We start from the raw sequence: 19,001 nt of genomic DNA on the forward strand, positions 1-19,001 counted from the left end.
GCCAGTTTCAATTCTGGGTTCAGTACCTAATTTAGAACTGCTGGTTTTAACTTCGGCGGTTTTAAGGCCCACCTGGTCTTCAACTGAGGGTACATTACCTCTCCGAGGGCTAATTTCAACTCCGGCGGTTTTAGAAACCACCTGATCTTCAACTCCCCGGCGAGTATCATTACCAGCACCACTAGGCAAAGGGTTTTTAGGAACTGCTTCATCTTGAACAGAGGATTTAATACCTTTTGGACTGCTACTTTCAACTCCGGTGGTAGTCCGGCGGCTAGCTGTGTTTTCATCTGCAGTGCCCCTAGTGTTCCGACTCTTGGCTGGTTGGCGAGATCCACCAGCTTTATCAACAGATTTACTCTTATGTGCCTGGATAACAACTTGAGGGTCAGATTTACCTTCACCGATATTACCACTGATATTACCAGTGTCATCATCAACAAAACCTCCTTCATCTATATTACCAGTGTCATAATCTTCATCATCAGCAAATATCTCCTCGTTGATGGCATAATTTGTAGGATCTTGTAAATCCGCCACTTTCTTAGGAAGCCCTCTAGTGAAAGGCCCAACAGGTTCCGGTGCACCTTCTAGAGGCGTTGGCTGTGTTGTGATACGATCACCGTCCGGAAACTCTCCCCCATGTTGTTTATCAATTAAAGTATAATCTTCACTATCTCTACGAAATATGGGATGATAGAAAAATAAATCTACAGGATTCCGACGAGGTCCACCCTGACGATGATAATTGGGTTCCTGGAACCCATTTTCTATCATTCTTTTGATTATAGCATCCAAATCCCAAGCCGAAAATTCTCCCTCGGTATACCACTCATGGTGTAGAAATGAAGAAGAAGAGGTAGATTGTTTAGGTTAAACCGTTAAAGAGTGGTCGGTTTGATTAATTCGTTCCCTTCCCATAAATAGGGCCGGTTAGGGTTTTTCTTGGGCAGTAAGAAAGGGAATAGGGTTTGTCTTGGGCAGTAAGAAAGGGAATAGGTTTTCTTGGGCAGTAAGATAGGGAAATTTACTTAATTGACCCCATCTGGTGTGAAAATAGCAATTTTACCCCACTCCAATTTTTTTCTTTCTGTTGTAAAAAAGCCCCCTTTTCAATTTTTTACTTTTTCTATTTTTCTATTTTTCCATTCCTTCTCTATCCTCCCTCTCTTGATTCCATATTTCTTGCTCGAATACTCTCACCCAATCCAAGATCATTCGGAATTTCTCCTCGATTCCCCTTGTTCATCCACTTCAATTGATGAACCCTTATAGTAGTTATCTTTCTGCTCAACCCAGTTTGTCGAATCTTTATTTTTCTACTAACAAAACTCTTCAAATCAGACAACAACAATCAAGGCCGTGCCTGACAATTTAGGGGTCCGGTGCCAAATTTGAAACGGGCCCTTTAGTATGAAAAACACGAAAGTTAAAAGATTTCTTTTATTGATTTTTTTTTTTTGAAATTATTTAACTATAAACGAAAGATTGAATCATTCGCGAATCTAAACTCATTATATGATGTTAATATATGATTAACGTAACAGTTTTCATGTAAAACTTCTCTGGTTTAACGAGTTTTTTATTTTCATAAAACATTTTTTTGGAACTTAAGAAATGAAAGAAAGATGAGGTCCATGTGCAAGACAAAGACAAATTTTTGGAGAGAGATAAGTGCTAGATAGTAATGAAAAGGAATTTGTGATTTGAACTCTTTAATACTTATTTGATGATATTAAAAAGAAAAGAAAATTGTCTGGGCAGTGAGTTTCAAACCTAAGACCTCCCGTGTGGATATTGAAGCATCAAACCAACGGAGCTGCTTATATCCGATTTTACGCTTGTGACATTGTTTTTTACTTATCCGATATCTTTATAAACCAAATAATTTACTGATTTACTCTCTCTCTCTCTTCAATCAAACTCTCTCACTTACAAATCACTCTTTCTACTCTGTTTTTTTATCTTCTCTCCCTCTCTAAAAGTTATATCATTTAAGCTCCAGAGAAATTGAAGAACAGAGCTTAAAAGATAATTGCAACCGAGCTCTCTTGTTCCCAACCCGAGATGATTTTAGTCCCAGCCGAGTGATACCCTGATGATGATCCGAGCTTCTCTATTAATACCCGAGAAGAGACCAAAAATAATACCCATCAGCCTCGAGTATCTCCATCAATCTTCTTCTAATATCCTCCTTCAATCACCACTTAAAATCTTTAGAAATATTAATTTCTTCTTTCTAAAAATCCGTGTGGAAAGTGTAGCTCCTCTACTTGGGACACGAGCAATCAATTTGATCTCCCACCTTGTTGTATAGCTAGCACACCAATGGAGGTTGGAAGAAGAACTCCTTTCTTCTTGACTAGATAGATAGTTAATGGGAATTAGCTCACTTTCTCCTCTCTACTTGATGTGGTAGAGTAAGAAAGCTTAGAGAGAAATTCCACACCTTATTCTCTGCCCTAAGAGTGTTTATATAGAACCATAATAAGAATCCACCTCCTTTTAGGTTTCCCAAAACACCCTTTAGAATAAGATTTAGGGAAATAGTCGAAAATAGCAACTATTGATATTTTCTCAATTCCCTAAGGAGGAGGTGTCCAAACACCACGAAAATTGGCAGATATAATTTTTATTATATCAGAAACTAACCCTCCAAAATTCAGCCCAATCCGAGTCCTAGAAGTACCCGAACCGGTCTAGGCCCAAAAACCCCGTTTTTGGCCTTTTTGTACTATCTTTGCCTAATTCCTTTTTAGGCCTATGAGATATGTTTATGGGACACTCCCATGATTATATCTCACTCCCACTAGTCATATCCTAGATCAATTTGTCACTCTTATGTGTAACCCGTTGTAGGATCCGATCGAAGTTAGCCGCGAATTACTTCGTAATTCGACGATCGTAGTTGGTCTCTAGCTACAACTCTACGATCCCTAAATCAATCAGACTTGATGATCTTCCACATCAATTGTCCTATCCGACAAATTGTTCGCATTGTCACCTTGGTCGAAGGACATCTCCTTCAACTCCTTCAACTCGAGCCTGCTCAATCGTTGGCCAAGTCTGGCCAACATACAAGTCATTTCCAATTTGGCCCCCATTTTTTGGCCCCCTTCCTCGTCTGTATTGTACAAGTCATCTTCTGCATAAAATGATCCAGACTCTTCAAATCTTGGATCATAATGATCATTTTGTTCACCATCTTCACCATCACTGGAGTATAAACCCCCCCCCCCCCTCATCCGACTCTTCCCCGTTCGAATGATATCTTTCTTCAGGGTTTACATCATCACAAAGTCCTGACATTCGTTTTCTTCTACAGTTGTGGAAGAGGTCGTTTCTAGTCGATTCTGTGAAATGCCTTCAAATACCTCTGATTGTAAAGAACTAAGCAAGGCATCACTTACCCCCACCATATCTCTCAGAGTAGCCCTCCACTGATCAGAATCAGACATCATAAACTCATCCCAATCAAGTGATGCCCAGTCAAAATCATTCCCAATTTGCTGCCCAGTTTGAGTGCCATGTTCCATCTGGACACCCATGACCCATCTGATCATCTCTAACTACATCTGCTTCCCATTCAGTACAGTGCCCCCCTTCAACATTTTCAGACTCATTTTGGACTTCCTCCTGAACATCCATCTGATCATCTCTAACCACATCTGTCTCTCTTCGGACTTCATCTCCACATCACTTGGATCCAACACGATCACTGGTGGTTCAGACATGCAAGGAAGATCAATCACTGGACGATCTCTACTGTTAGGCCATCTCTTAACTGCAACTTGTTTAGGATACACGACTGGTTTACCAGCCCAGTGACGATTTTGCCTCATCAAACACCTTGATTTAGTCCTAGGTTATCTTAGTGGTGGAGGGATTTCAGGCCAGTCGACTTGAACATACATATGACAAATATTTCGTAATCCTTAAGAATCCCAACTTCAACCAAGGTGTTAAGACTTGCATCATCCATAATCTGAAGAAGAGAAATCTCGAATAGACCAATCTGATTCTCAATTTCTACAAGAGACCAGAGTTCGATGGTAACACCTCCTTCTAGCCCTAACTTTTTACCGATGATATCCATCCGACGAAGCAACGTCGGTCTCTTTGAAAGGGGAACTTGAATGTCTGGCATCATGAATATTTCCCGCCAATGTAATCAGATGGACTCACGTTAAGCATGTCTACGTTGTCCTTCCACTCGCCTGCATAATGAACGATGATGTTGATAATCTTCGACATTTTTAACTGAGATTTACAGAGGTTATGATAGACAACAAAAGAAGAAGACTGATGAAAGAGGAAATGAGAAGAAGAGTAATGAAAGAGGGGAGTTGAGTAATGAAAGAGAAGAAGAGTATTAAAAGAGAAGAAGAAACTGTGTTTCTCTGTAACTGCCTCGGGAAGGTGATGTTTGGTTGGAAAGGTAAGGATTGAGCATTAAATAGCCAAATGGATGGGAAAGGGATGTGACGACTTAAGATTTGGCGTGGGGAAGGGGAGATTTGGTCAGAGGGGTATTTTGGGTATTGAAAAGTATTAGGTTTGACCTAATGACGTCAGTGCTGCCCGAAAAATGGATTTTGGGGGCCGGACATTTATTGGGGCCAAAACGGCGAGTTGGTCACAAATCGGGGGCCAAAACGGAATTAACCCGATTAAAAAACATATCATAAAAAGATTAACTAAAAGAAACAGATATTAAAAAGAATAACAAGAATTCTCTCTTTAGGGGTCCATCTTCAGAAGAACAACAAATCTTAAAAAACAGATTTCACAAGAAAAAAAGGCATCATTCGTTCCTTTTCTTCTTCCTCTTCGTTCTTCAACTTCATATGTTTCATCTTGGTATACCTAGGGGTAAAACCCTAGTTGAAGTTGTTTGTTTCATATTGCTTTCCTAGGGATTAAACCCGGGTGATGAAGTTGATAGAGAGTTTAGGAGGTGAGAGACAGAAAAAAAAAAAAAAAAAAAAAAAAAAAGAGGCAAGAGATAGAGTAAGAGAAAGACGAGAAAGAGAGCGTTTCCAAGAGATGGGAGGGAGTTGAAGATCTTCATAAGTAATCATGTTAAGAAAACCTATTTATGCCTAGGAGTAAAACCCTTAGTCTAACGGTTCATAATCACCTAATATGGCGGTTCTTAAGTAATTCGGTCTGGGTTCGGGCGAACAGCCGGCCAAAACTTTAAAACCGAGGCTGGCCCGACAACTCTATCCGGGCAGTCCGGTCTTGGCCTGTTCGGTTTTCGGGCGGTCTCGGGTGTCTACGGGCTCGGGCGGACACCAGACGATTCTCGGTCAATTGTTTTTTTCCCCCAGCCCTACTCTAGAACTACCCTTTATAGTAAACCTATTGTGTTGTAGCCATAAGACACGATTGGCCCGCCTTGGCTCGACTTGACTGCGATTTGGCTGGATTTAGTCCACATGAAGCCACAAAATCAAAAGCTACTTTCTTTGTGGCGGATTCAATTTTTTTTTCCTTTTATAATTTTATTTGATTATAAAATGTCTGGAAGTTCAGATGTCGTTATATCTCCTTCTATCCGCTAAAACATGTCGTTTAATCACGGAATCTCATTCTCATTATAAAATTTGGAACTTCTAGTTAAATACCCATAATATCCCTGAGTGTGACAAGACCTTAGACAAGATTTCCAAGCCATTTCTCTCCAATAATGCACTACCAAAACAACACTATTTGTCATGGATATAAAAAGGTATTTAAGTAATTGTCATAGTTAGGTTAAGATATCTCAAAATTCGTTTGGATTAAAATAAGCGAGTCTTTCATTTTCATTAGATTAGATTGGACCAAGGAAAGCTACACGTTTTAGTAAGCTTTTAAAAGTGTAAGATTTAAGAGACATAATAGAAAATTTGTTGAGGACAAATCATTCTATCGGGTACCGTTGTATTTTTTTTTTTGTAAAGAGACGTTACAAAGACATAAGCATACTTCTTAATTCTTATATCAACCTAAAAAATCAAGAAGCTAGAGAGAGATGGTGATGCTGCCGGTAGTGATAGAGGTGATAAAGAATGAAGGTGAAGCTGTAGTTGTTGGTAACTTGCCTTTACGTAACTCAAGAGGTCATGAGTTCAACACCCCATCCGCCTATTTTTTAGTACATTACTATACTTACATGTTTTAGTCCAATTTGGTTTCCTTCAACACTGTAACATAAAAAAGAGTATTTCAAGGAAAATATTAGTTTGCTCGATTGATTATATTTTGTTTTAGAAAATTAAAATATAGTTAAAATACATGATTGAAAAGCGATTGTATTAAAAAAAATCTCGTGCATGCCGTTTACAATTTTACATTTATTTCAAATATGAACTATAAATGTTGCAGCGTTACATCAATTCCTAATTGATAATACTAGTTGTGCGTTCGTTCTTAATCTCGTACTTATAGACTAATCTTGACTGTTGACTCTCTTTTTTATTATTATTTTAAGTAAAACTTATGCAAAGTTTAGTTAGTAACTTAGCTATTAAGAATACGGTTCATGTTTAGGTGGGCAAAATCTCAATTCCTCTTCAAACACTATTAGGATTTCCGTCTTTACTTTTCATTACACATAAAAGACCCCATTTTAACTTCCTTGTAGGCCCCCCAAACTCTTGGGCCGCCCCTGGCCTGGGTGGTGGTACCAGTCAGGTAAAAATGAATATTTTTTTGGTATGTGTGAGCTTAAGGATCAAGTCAGTGGATCAAGAAAAGTATGAGGAGGAAATGGTGAGAATCTGGTGTGCCTATATACTTTCTCTTGCTCTTTATCACCTAATACCGGGAGGAAGGAAGTGTTAAAGGGCCCGCTCGAATCCAAATGAACATAATTCCAAGTGAAGGTTTAATATTGTTAAAAAAAAAATCTCAATCCATATTAATGTATTTGATTTAGTTATTACTCTTTTGATTTACTTGTATACTTCTTGTGGTTATCATCTAATTTTTCCTTGTTCAAATTTAAAACTTTCCAGAGTGGTACAGGTGAGAATTCTATGGACCACATAGTAAGAAAAGAGAAATCAAAGGAGGGGTTGGGCAAAAGGCCCAAAATCAGCCCAACAATATGTATCAGGCCCACTGCAGATAAAGAATGAGGGGCAGGTCCAAAAAAGTCAGGCTAGGGGTGGAATTTCCGAAACACCCTTCTTCTTTTTGAAATTTACGAAACGACCATCGAAAAATTCCCGGGAAACTCGAAAATTTCTGACAAGTAATCTGACACGCCTCCCATCAGACTGTGTACTTTCCATAAATTCACAAAATTGCCATCGAAAAATTCCCGGGAAATTCGAATTTTTTTGGAAAATAGTCTGACGCACCTGACATTAAACCTTGTACTTTCCATGAATTTACAGAATTGCCATTACAAAATTTACCAACTTGCCATTTTCGTTCTTTTTTCCAGATTTATTTCTTATTTCTTTTTTATTTTCTCCCACACATATTTCTCTCTCCAATCTCAACAAATTTCGTTCTTTTTTTCCAGATTTATTTCTGATCTCTTTCCAATCTCAACAAATTTCTTCATTTTTGGTAGTATTTATTTGATTTGTATAAAGAAATTTTCTTGTGTACCGGGAACTATTTAGTGTACTGGTCATTTTTTAGATATGTACTACACATTTTTGTACTGGGAATTTTCTTGTGTACCGGGAATTGTTCTGTGTACAAGCCATTTGGTTATGTACTAGAAATTTTTGTAGTGGGAATTTTCTTGTGTACCGGGAATTGTTCTGTGTACTCGTCATTTGGTTATGCACTAGGCATTTTTGTACTGGGGAATTTTCTTGTGCACCGGGAATTGTTCTATGTACTGGTCATTTGGTTTAGTACTGGACACTTTTGAACTGGGAATTTTCTCCTGTACCGGAAATGGTTCTGTGCACTGGACATTTGGTTATGTACTTTGATGTTTTTAGAGATGAAGAAGATAAAATGTGAAACAAATAAGAGTGATGAAGAAGAAAAATAAGAACATAAAACTTTAGAGAGACAGAAAACTTTGATGTTTATAGAGATTGAAAGAGATGAAGAAGATAAAATGTGAAACAAAATAAGAATGATGAACACCCAAAAATGAGAACATAAAACTTTTAGAGAGAGTAAGAACAGAAAATTGATGTTTTTAGAGATTGAAAGAGATGAAGAAAATAAAATGTGAAACAAAAAAGAATGATGGACATCCAAAAATAAGAAAATAAAACTTTTAGAGAGAGAAAGAAAAGAAAATTTATGTTTTTAGAGATTGAAAGAGATGAAGAAGATAAAATGTGAAAAACAAAATAAGAATGATGAAAAGAAGATTTTTGGATGTATAAATAAGAAGAAAGAAGAAGTTGAAACAAAATATAATGGGAGGGATCCAAAAAAATTGGCTGAAATTTCGTCAAAAAATGGCGCCATTTTTGAATTTTCAGAAAATCTGAATGTTTCCTAGACATGACGTCATGTACGGGGAATTAATTGATTCGCTGTCGTCCGTCAGATTGTCAGAAAACACAGAAATTTCCCGTGGAGGGGTAAAAGAGGGATAAATAAAATAAAAACCAGGAAACTGTGAGCTGTCCTGACAATTTGGACTGGGTTCTAATTTTTTTTTTGGGCTGGGGGTAATGCTTATTTACCCTCCATTTTTTGGGCCTCTCCCTCAAAAATCCAAATCAAAGGGAGGTGTTAAATTTGAATTGGAAAAATTTAGGGATATTTAGCGTTTGGGTCAAAGATAAGTACTGGTTTTAGTGTTTAGGTCACAAGTTTGTCCGTTATAGGGTCTGGGTCACGGACTAACCATTGACCACGTTGACTAATGACGCAGTTAACTAGCGTCACTAGTCAACGGGTCAATGGTTAGTCCGTGACCCAGACCCTAAAGTCGGTACTTATCCTTGACCCAAACACTAAATAGTGTTGCTGTGAGCCGTTCCAAAGACGGAAATAAATTTGAACGCATTAAAATCACAAAAAGGATTTGAACATCAATTCTTTCAGGTCTTAAAATTGATGGATCAATTTGGTCTTTGTTGTTCATAGTAATCACCATGATTCTTTCTTCAACCAAGTAGAGAAAATTTCGTCCATGAAATTCAAAATTCCTGATAAACTTATAGATGTTGATTTCTCATTCAAATATAAATCTAAATCTTTAATAAAAATAACTAATCGTTTTGTTGTTTGAAGAAGAAGCATTTTTAGGTCAGAATCATCAGTAACATTTGATATATTTATATCGTAGATATCGTAGTTCTGGAATTTAGCCATGGCGGAAACGAATGATGATTTTCCAGTTTATGGAAGACCGAAGAAGATAGCTTTGTTTCCAAACAAGACGTAATCGATGATAAAATTGTTTTAATTTAATAAAAGATTCTAGATCTGATTTTACCTTGTTTTTTAGATGTGAATCCATGGCAATTGTATCGAAAGTTGTTAGATGAGTAAATGAACAGATCTTCACCTTTTATTATGAAAAGGGGGGAAAAGCTAGGGTTTTCTGAAGTTGGGGGTTTTCTAGGGTTCTTGAGAGTTAGGGTTTAAGAGAGCTTGAAAAGAGGGAAAGAGAGAGAGAGAGAGAGATGACTGGCAAAAGCTTGGCCGACCGGCCAATGCTTACGCCGACACGGGAAGAAGGAGTTGAGCTCGACTCATGGAAGGTGGCAGCAGCTTGGACGTTCATGGAAGCACCCTGGAGTTTGGGATTTCAATGGACTAACTCGGTTTTCATGGCAGCAACAAATGGGACTTAGAACGGCTCACATCAGCTCGTTTTTAGTGTTTGGGTCAAGGATAAATACCGGCTTTAGGGTCTGGGTCACGGACTAACCATTGACCATGTTGACTAATGACGGTAGTTAGCTATCGTCATTAGTCAAGGGGTCAACTGTTAGTCCGTGACCCAGACCCTATAACGGACAAACTTGTGACCTAAACACTAAAACCGGTACTTATCCTTGACCCAAACACTAAATATCCCAAAAATTTAAATGATAGAAAATTTAAAGGCGCCTCTTAGTCTTTTCTTCGTATATGCAGTCATTACATTCAATATTATATTCCACCGTAAATCGAAACTTAGACCTCCAAATTTTGAGAGTTGATGCAGAACTAACGGGCCAAACACTTGCTAGCAAGCACCTCTCAATTTAAGACACATCGGTTTTTCTTAAAAGATGCATTCCTGCCTTTTTAGTTCAAAATAGGTAAACTTGAGCCAATTTGGTTACAAAATCAGCTCAACCAATGATTTCAAATGACTCATATATTTTGTTACTATAAATAACTTGAATTTGATAGAATTGGTTTGGATATTGATCTGAGCCCACTGAAATTAAGACGATTCTAACCAAGCAAATCAGTTTTACCAAATGAAAAGAAACACGATCAGCGTTGTTAACAAAATTGGGAGGCATTAAAAGTTCCCCGCCACTAATAGATTGCCCGCTCATCTAATCTCTTTGGACAAAAACATAAAGCACATCAAAGCATGACACATCATTTTATTTTGTTATCAGTACGCTATTTATGAGAAAATTATGACAGAGGACAACTATTTTTCCAAACCATAGAGACAAAAGACTACTAATTATTTGTTATTTTGCAATCTATCGCAACAGAAAACAATATTATGTACTATATATTGTCGTTCTATTGAAATCACAAATCTACAATGGTTAAGGTTGTTGATTAGACGCAAAAGCATCCCAACTAAACTCCCCTTTTTTTTTTTTTTTTTGTTAGAAGGCACTGAACTCCCTTGTCCTTTTATAATGAATGTATGTATATAAAAACAATGTATATTCTGTAGAGAGGCGAACAAAACTCGTGACAAATAAAAACAAAATTTGATGCATAAAATGCCAAAGAGAGACATTTGAGGAATGGGACCAAGAAACAGAAATTTGGTATAGATAATGTTGGTGATAAACCTTTGACAGAAGTTGGTTTATTTACGTATAAAATATACAAACATACCTTTAGTTTGACCAAACTAATTGGGTGTAATGAGCAAATATGTGGGTTGAAATATTCATATCCTAGAGCGCCATTAAAATTTTAAAATACTCCGTAATTGAGATTAATAGGCGGCTTGGAAATTTTATGTACCAACAAAATTGACTTTTGACTTTTCCCTGCCTAATGCACTAAAAGATATGGAGAAACAACAAATTTCTTTTGAAATTTAGATTTTTTTTTTTTTGTTGAACACTTTTGAAATTTAGATCAATAACAAAATCTTTACTTAAGTACGTGATCACATAATAATGTAACAGGCCCGTGTGGTGGGGGGTGCGGGTAGGGCGCTCGCACTGGGCCCCCCACCACAAGAGGCCCATTTCTTTTAAAGGGATGTTTACCAAATATATAAATAAGGACGTGAAGTCAAGCACAATAGGTACGTTGGCTTTGTTGGTAAGTAACGAGAAGTACCAAGCGTTTGATGCAGGTTCGAATCTCATAGGCTTCATGGTATTTTAGTTTTTTTTCGGGGGTTCTAGGCGCCTTGAACTATTGCATTTGGCGCTTTGTAGAGGCAAAACTCATGCGACATAACCTCTAATTGGACTGCCAAAAAGAATCATACGGTGCATTTCCTGTGCCAAATCAATCTTTATTTATGCACCGTACATTTTTTTCTTCACAATTTTGATATTTTAGGGCATATGTTTATAAAATTTCAAATTGAGAAAATTTCTCAACGACTAATTTCTTTAGATAACATTTGGATTCATCCACACTTTTCATCTATCCAATAATAAATTACCTTGCATTTTTTCAACTTTTGCTTGTAATGTTTTTCTTGTAAGAAAGGCCCTCGATTCAAATTTCTCTAGGGCCCCGATTCAAATTTTGCACGGGGCCTCCAGATTCTCAGACACGGCCCTGTAATGTAAGACCTAGTGTTTAAAAGAGTCTTTGATCGAAATTGAATATGACCGCCTAAGTTCTAGCATATTACCTCGAGGCTCAACTACATTTCATTAATAATTACAACAATCAATCGGTCGTCAACAAATTAGTATTCGAGGCTAATATGATATAATCTTAATCACCTCCAATTAGGTCACATGACATAAGAATTTGTGATTATCAATTTTAAAGTGATATGCATAGTCGAATACCATAATTCTAAGTCGTAATTCGTTATCCACCGTTCTTTGGTGTAGCGGTAGGACACCCCTCTTAAGTCCATGAGGTATTGAGTTCGAGTCTCAATGGAAACAGACAAGCAGTTTGTCACCAAAATTTATCCCATGTAATTTAGGCACTAAAATAACGTAGATGATGTCGGTCTTTAATTATTGGTTTAACTTAGATCGTAGTCGATTTCTCAAAAAAAAATCGTAATTCGTTCAATTTTCATAATATGAGTGTTCTTCATAATATTAGGTAAAGTACTAACTAAACTATGCTAACTTTGGTATATTTGTTTTGGTACATTGACAATTAGTTAGTGTGTTTGTTATATAACCATTAACTAGTGTTAGTCAATTCATGTGACGTACCATAACCTTGATTGCTTTAAGTTTCAATACTAATTAACTTGTTAATTGACCAAATCTGGCAAGCTAAAAGGCCATTCTGAAGGATGTCATATTGACTTCTTTCTCATGCTTGTAATAAGCTAGATAGTAAAACTTCTTTCATCGTGCCACTAAATTATCCAACCTAAACAACCGAGTTTAATCCGCCCTATAGAATAAAGCCATATTATCTAAGTCATCAAAAAAAGAATTTAAACTAGATTAGTATGGATGTAAATTGCTAGCACGACTTTGAATATAAGGAATTGGCTAATGTTAGAACCACCGAAAGTCAAAGCCGAATCAGGAGAAAAACTTAAAGTTTTAACCTTTTTTTTCATATTGTACAACATTTGTCTACATTAACGGTGGATGTATCACTTCTTTGATGAATTGTAGTCAATAATGAAGATACTAATTACATATCTAACCAAGTCAAATATTATCCTATGTATTCGAATAAAAGTATTTTAGTGATTTGAACTAGAATTGTACGGATGCTACTATTATCACGATTATAAGTATGGTGAATTTAACTAAGTCATATCGTCCAAGTCAAATAACTTCTTATATATCAATGTTGTTAGCACGACGGCTATAAAGAATTTTATTCAATTGATATAAGAAATACAAAGAAATGCCATGTTAACCTCAAATAGTCCCCAAACAAAATGTTAAGTTATAGGCAATTTGGTTTTTTTTTTGGTAAGTTATAGGCAAATTGGGTTGATAAATGTATTTATATATATGTTGTTAATTTTTGGTGCCCCCTTCTCCATTTATCCTAAAATAATATATTAAATATATATATCTATTCCTTTCATACTTTGTCAAAAGTTGTTCAGAGGACATTCTCCTTCAAAAATTCAAACTTATAACATATTTCTTTATCTTTTCATTGTTTTATTTTATGTACTTTACAACCACAAAGATCATGTACGGTATTTGACGCGGTATCTAGATTCCTATCCATTTTAATTTATAGAAAATGCAATCATCTACATAAACACACATATAGAAAGTTCTTATCAATGACCATTGTATTTTCTCTTCATTTTATTTTCTACACAAAATGTTCATTGACCTCAAAATAAAGTGTTAATTGACAGTGAACCACGACCGAAAATAAAAGAGATAAACTGGTCAACTAGACGCTTAAAAATTAGTAGTTGTTTTGGCTAGTTTCTTCAATTGATATAACAATTAGGAATAGACCCATTTTCTCATTTCAAATTTTCTCAGGCCGCATATTCCGGCTAGGATTAGGTGAATATAGTAGCACAAAATACCAGAGTTGATAATATTAGGCATTAGGAAAGTAGAATGGACAAAGTACTAGTCTAATAAATTTTGAATTATTTCTAAGGATCTATGCCCATGATTAAAGGGTTAATTGAGGTGATTGAATTGGGACCCGCCCACGTTAAAGAAAGAAAGATGCTATTTTTCCAATCGAAATTGGAACGGTTCGGCAACGGGAAGTGTCGGTTTGTCCCTTAACTATGTCATTTCAATACACTTTTCAATGTGAACATGGATCTCTTTATGAATCCAATACCATCCTCTGAGGAATTCAGTAGACACTGAAACCTAATTTATATTAGAAGATCTTCCAAAAAATGTATATTAGAAGAGAATAATCAAGTTCTAAAAAGCCCAATTCTAGAAAAGGAAAAGCGCATGGCGGTGACCTGAACAACTTAGTCCAACAGGGGTGGCATAGGGTCGAAGAATTCACCATTTGCAAGATATCAAGTAATTGTTCAAACGTCGAGAGATCAAAATCTACGGGTTTTTTTTCTAGTTGTATTGATACATTTTTCGCACTTGTAATAAGTATGTAGGTATATCAGTTAAGTGAGCAAGTAAATATAAAAGAAAACAGGTTTAGATTTCGGTTCCTTCAAACTTCTTTCACGTGTACCCTGGCTTCGACATCATTTGTAATTGTTTGGTGGAATTCATTTTTCAACAAAGAAAATCATTATATCATCAATATATAAGATTAAGATTCATCACGAATAAAAACTATAACTATTATCAGCGAGTGCCATATAAAGACTTTTAAGGTCGTTCATATAAATTCTAAAAGTCCATACATTCAATTTTGACTACCAAAATTCAATTCCAAGACTTCTTAGGCTTAAGAAGTGTTGACCCAAACACTGATAAACTTTGTCTAGTAAAAAATCAAAGTATTAACTTGGGCAACACCTTCTAAACCTTACCAGCACACGAGCATGCTCTCGGAAGAGTAATCAAAGGAATGACTCGGAAGATCTATGTCACAAAACCCAATTCTAACCAAAGAAATTGTTTGGGAGTCAACACTAGTCTCTCACACTCATATATGCGGTCATGCCATTACGCCTTTAAAGACCACAAAAAAGACTCTTAAATGACATCTAACCACCACATAAGGCCATAAAAACCATTTATGCACTATCTTTACTTAATTTACACTATAACTTAATGTAAGACAATTCAAGAAGGCAAATTACTTCTCTAAGGATCAAACCCATGGATTCTTTGTCTTTTAGAAAGATACCCAACTAACGGAGCTATTTAATGATGTGATACTTTCCTCTTCTTTCCAAAATGAGGTGAAGATACAATGTTGAACTACAACATGAGAATCGAATGAAAACATATCCGGATCTTAACACTGACCATTGTTAAGATCTTGTGGTGTATGGAATGATTCAATTCTCACATTGTAATTTCATGAATCATGATATATCAGTGTCATGTAATGACTATTGTAATTTATCGTCTCATAAAAACCTCTAATGCTCGTAGAATAATACACTGTGATCTTCCTATACCAATAGACGACTTTTTAGTACTATATCTGCTTTTCCACTTTCTCACCAGCTGAACAGGTTATCAGCAGGTAAATTTCTTTTGCCAAACTTCAAATTTTACTTTTACCGCCGTACGGTTCGTTTATAAATACGGCTAAAATCCTCAATCTCTTTCTCTTTCATTAATGCACACAATTTTGAAGTCTCCACTGTCGGAAATAATCAGATAGAGAGAGAGAAAGAACTTCTTTGCCCTATCTCGTAATCCGAGTTTAAGCATTTTCTCTTTACTTTAATGGCGATGTTCAGATTATTCCAGTTGTAACGCACCATCATCTCTGAAAGTTAGAGAGAGAAAGTGTGTGTGTGTGATTGAGTGAGTGAAGAATCCTGATACAAAAGCGCGTTAAAAGAAGACGTCAGCTGATGAGATAATGAAATAAATATCTGACGAACTTTTTTGTTCATTTGAAGATTTGAATTTCTGCTATACTTTTACTGATCTTTTGGTGAGATCTTCTTCCAAATGATCTTTTACTCAAGGATCTGATCTGACATTCTGAATTCTATCTCATCTGATCCATATCTCGGTACTTCTGAAAATCACTTCCTTCTCTCTGATTTCTGTCTCTTAATCTGAACTATTTATTGTTTGATCCGAAAATCTGAATTATTTGATTCTTCATATAGTTTAATTTTGGAGAGTTTTGTTTAGATTTGGTAGTTGGATCGAGATTGAATCAATCAAATCTCAGAATTCAATTTAGAGATGGGGAAAACAGGTAGAGATTGGGCGCAGATCTACTCGATCTATGGAATGGATGAATGGCAAACTTTGATGTTTCTGTTAATTCATGCTTTCTTCTTCTCCTTTCTTTCTCTGATGTTTCTTTTCTATTTCAATCCAATCTGTTCTGTTTTTGAATCTCTATTCATCTTCACTTCTCTTCCTGCCGGATCACCTCGATTCATCGCCGGATTCATTGGTTCAGTCACCGCAATCTTAGCCGTTTGTCTCTTATTCGCCGCCGGTAACATTTTCTACTCATCCGTTTCACTTCACTGGGAAATGGCTCAGCGTATGATTAACGTAGTCAACGATTGGTCAACAGTCAAAACCGTACTTGACGTCGGTTGTGGCCGTGGAATCCTCTTAAATGCGGTTGCGCTACAGTTAAAAAAGGAAGGAAGTTCTGGTCGAGTCGTCGGACTTGATCGCCGGAAAACAACTGTTTCCACACTTAGAACCGCCGGGAAGGAAGGTGTTCAAGAATACGTTACCTGTAAAGAAGGCGATGCTCGTCATTTACCTTTCTCCGATAATTACTTTGATGTAGTTGTTTCAGCCGTTTTTTTACACACGGTCGGGAAAGATTTCGGTCACCGGACCGCCGCCGCGGCGGCAGAGAGAATGAAAGGGTTGGGAGAAGTAGTTAGGGTTTTGAAACAAGGTGGTGTTGGAGTGGTATGGGATTTGATTCATGTACCTGAATATGTTCAGAGATTACAAGAGTTACGAATGGAAGATATCCGTGTTTCTGAAAGTGTAACGGCGTTTTTAGTGAATAGTCATATCGTATCGTTTCGGAAACCATGCCAACAATTAGTTGGACCAGGTGAGTTTAGGGTTGATTGGAGATGTAATAATCTCTGTTAAAACTCAGGAAAACTGTTATTTTACTGTTTTATCGGTTTTGATTAATCAGTCAAAAGAAAATTACTTGAAATCTGCAAAGGCGAAGCCGAGTCAGATGTTTATTACTATGAAATGAAAGATATGTTATAATTAACAACCTTGTATAAAGAAATTTGGATATATTTGTTTGTGTTGTTTGTTTGTTTTTGTATAATAGATTGGAACTTGTTATGGATTTTGAAGTGAAGACATGACATGGTTTAGGATAGTTTATTATAGGGCTCCCATTAGAATTTCCTAGGCATTTAAAATTTGCCGGAACATGGCCGAGTGATGACATATTGACATGACACACATCGGAGTCTGGAAGGACATGACATTATCAACGCTCGGCCCATGTTCCGGCATATGTTTGGGCCATATAGGGCTGCTCTTTTCAATAATGAAAAAGAACGGGCCAGCACTCGGCTCGTGCTGGGGTAACTATTTTGGGCCGTACAACACTACTGTTTTCGATATTGGAGAGAGTGTGGTTAGGTTGGTCCTGGCCTGGGCGGTAGAGTGGTTAGGTTGCTACTGGCCGGGGAGGTATAGATTGGCCTTCCTCTACAAAAGCTCTAGTCTGGTGGATCAAGTATAAAGTCTAAATGGATGGAAAATTGCTAACTGTCGACAACCCAAACCGTGTTCATTTATGAGGTTGTTTTGTGGTGGGATCAGATTTTTGTATCAATATTCAATAGTGGTGGGGTTGATGGCTTTCCATTTTTCTTGTTAGAGTATAAGAACAGTGTCATGTAATTAATTGTCCAACCATTCCATATATTTCTGCTTGATAGGGACTTCGAAAATCTCTGCCAAGCTCAACAGGAAAACAAGATGATCTAATATGTTTTCCGACTTTTTTTAGAGAGAAAGTGTTGCTCCTCTAATCTCGGCTGCTAACTTTGTTTTTTTATATTCAATTCGGCCTTGATTTTTCGGCTGCTTTATCATATTCAAATTATGAAGCTATCTAGGTCTAAATGCTTATGTTTTACGGATAGAACCCCTACCATTGGGCCTCAAGTTGAAAGATGGTGTTCAATTCGCCAATTAGAAAATTATGTCGAGTAGAACAGAGTTCTTCTATTAAAATATTTGCTGACAGAGAATTGGTCCCTAATTCATATGAATTTAGCAGATAAAAGGGGATTTCAAATGGGTTTATGAGCAAATTAATAATCGATTTATGTGGGCATAGAAAATGGGATTTGCTGTTAGATGTACTAGGTTCCCACCGCGTCCTACGGACGCGGTAGATCCCTTTTGGCTGCGCCGTCGTGTTAAGAATATTGTAACAGTTGAATAGTCATTTTACATTTAGAAAAAATAATAATTATACATTAAACAATCAAGAGGAGCAATCAAATACTAAGCTATTTACATTTAAAAAAAGAGAATTACATTTAAAAAAGAAAAATAATATTTCATTGAAGCCTGAACTATAAAATAGATGTGAGAGATTGTTTTTTTCTTACAGTGAAAAGATATCAGTGTGGCAAGAGTCCTATTTATATTTTTTTGAAGTAGTTACTTTGGGAAGTTTTTCATAAAAGAACCGATCAAGAATGTGGAAGAGAGATTTTCTCCCCACTAATTTCTCATCCTCCCACGTTTTTCTACTTAATAGAAAAAAAAGAGAGAAATATATGGGTAGTAGTTACTCTAACTAATTTTAGTTGATTTACATAGATACCCTTCTTTTTGTAGTCTATTTACACAAAAACAATTATATCATCCGTCGGATGTGTTCCCAACCAAATCTCTAAAATAAAATGGACGGTCAGACTTATCCCCTAAATAACCGACTGACCTGTTTTAATATAATAGATTGGGCAAAGATATAAACTTAGGAATGACTTTTGTTCACTAAGCAAATAAAATATCAGTTTTTTTTTTGTTGAAATAAATAAAATATCAGTTGAACAAAAAGAAGCAAATAAAAGATCCATGCAAATTGTTTTTTGG

General features: G+C 36.4%; 1 protein-coding gene across 1 annotated transcript; it reads left to right on the forward strand.

The window, feature by feature from the left end:
- The first annotated feature begins 15,125 nt into the window (after positions 1 to 15,125).
- Positions 15,126 to 17,171, forward strand: LOC147550698 (uncharacterized). Its single transcript, XM_086667860.1, has one exon. The coding sequence runs from the start codon at positions 16,125 to 16,127 to the stop codon at positions 17,010 to 17,012; it is 888 nt and encodes a 295-aa protein (XP_086523986.1). The 5' UTR covers positions 15,126 to 16,124; the 3' UTR covers positions 17,013 to 17,171.
- Positions 17,172 to 19,001: the final 1,830 nt, after the last annotated feature.

This window comes from Eschscholzia californica, unplaced genomic scaffold (assembly GCF_041429995.1).
Source record: "Eschscholzia californica isolate CP2 unplaced genomic scaffold, dmEscCali1.0.p SCAF_3, whole genome shotgun sequence".
Lineage (NCBI taxonomy): Eukaryota > Viridiplantae > Streptophyta > Magnoliopsida > Ranunculales > Papaveraceae > Eschscholzia > Eschscholzia californica.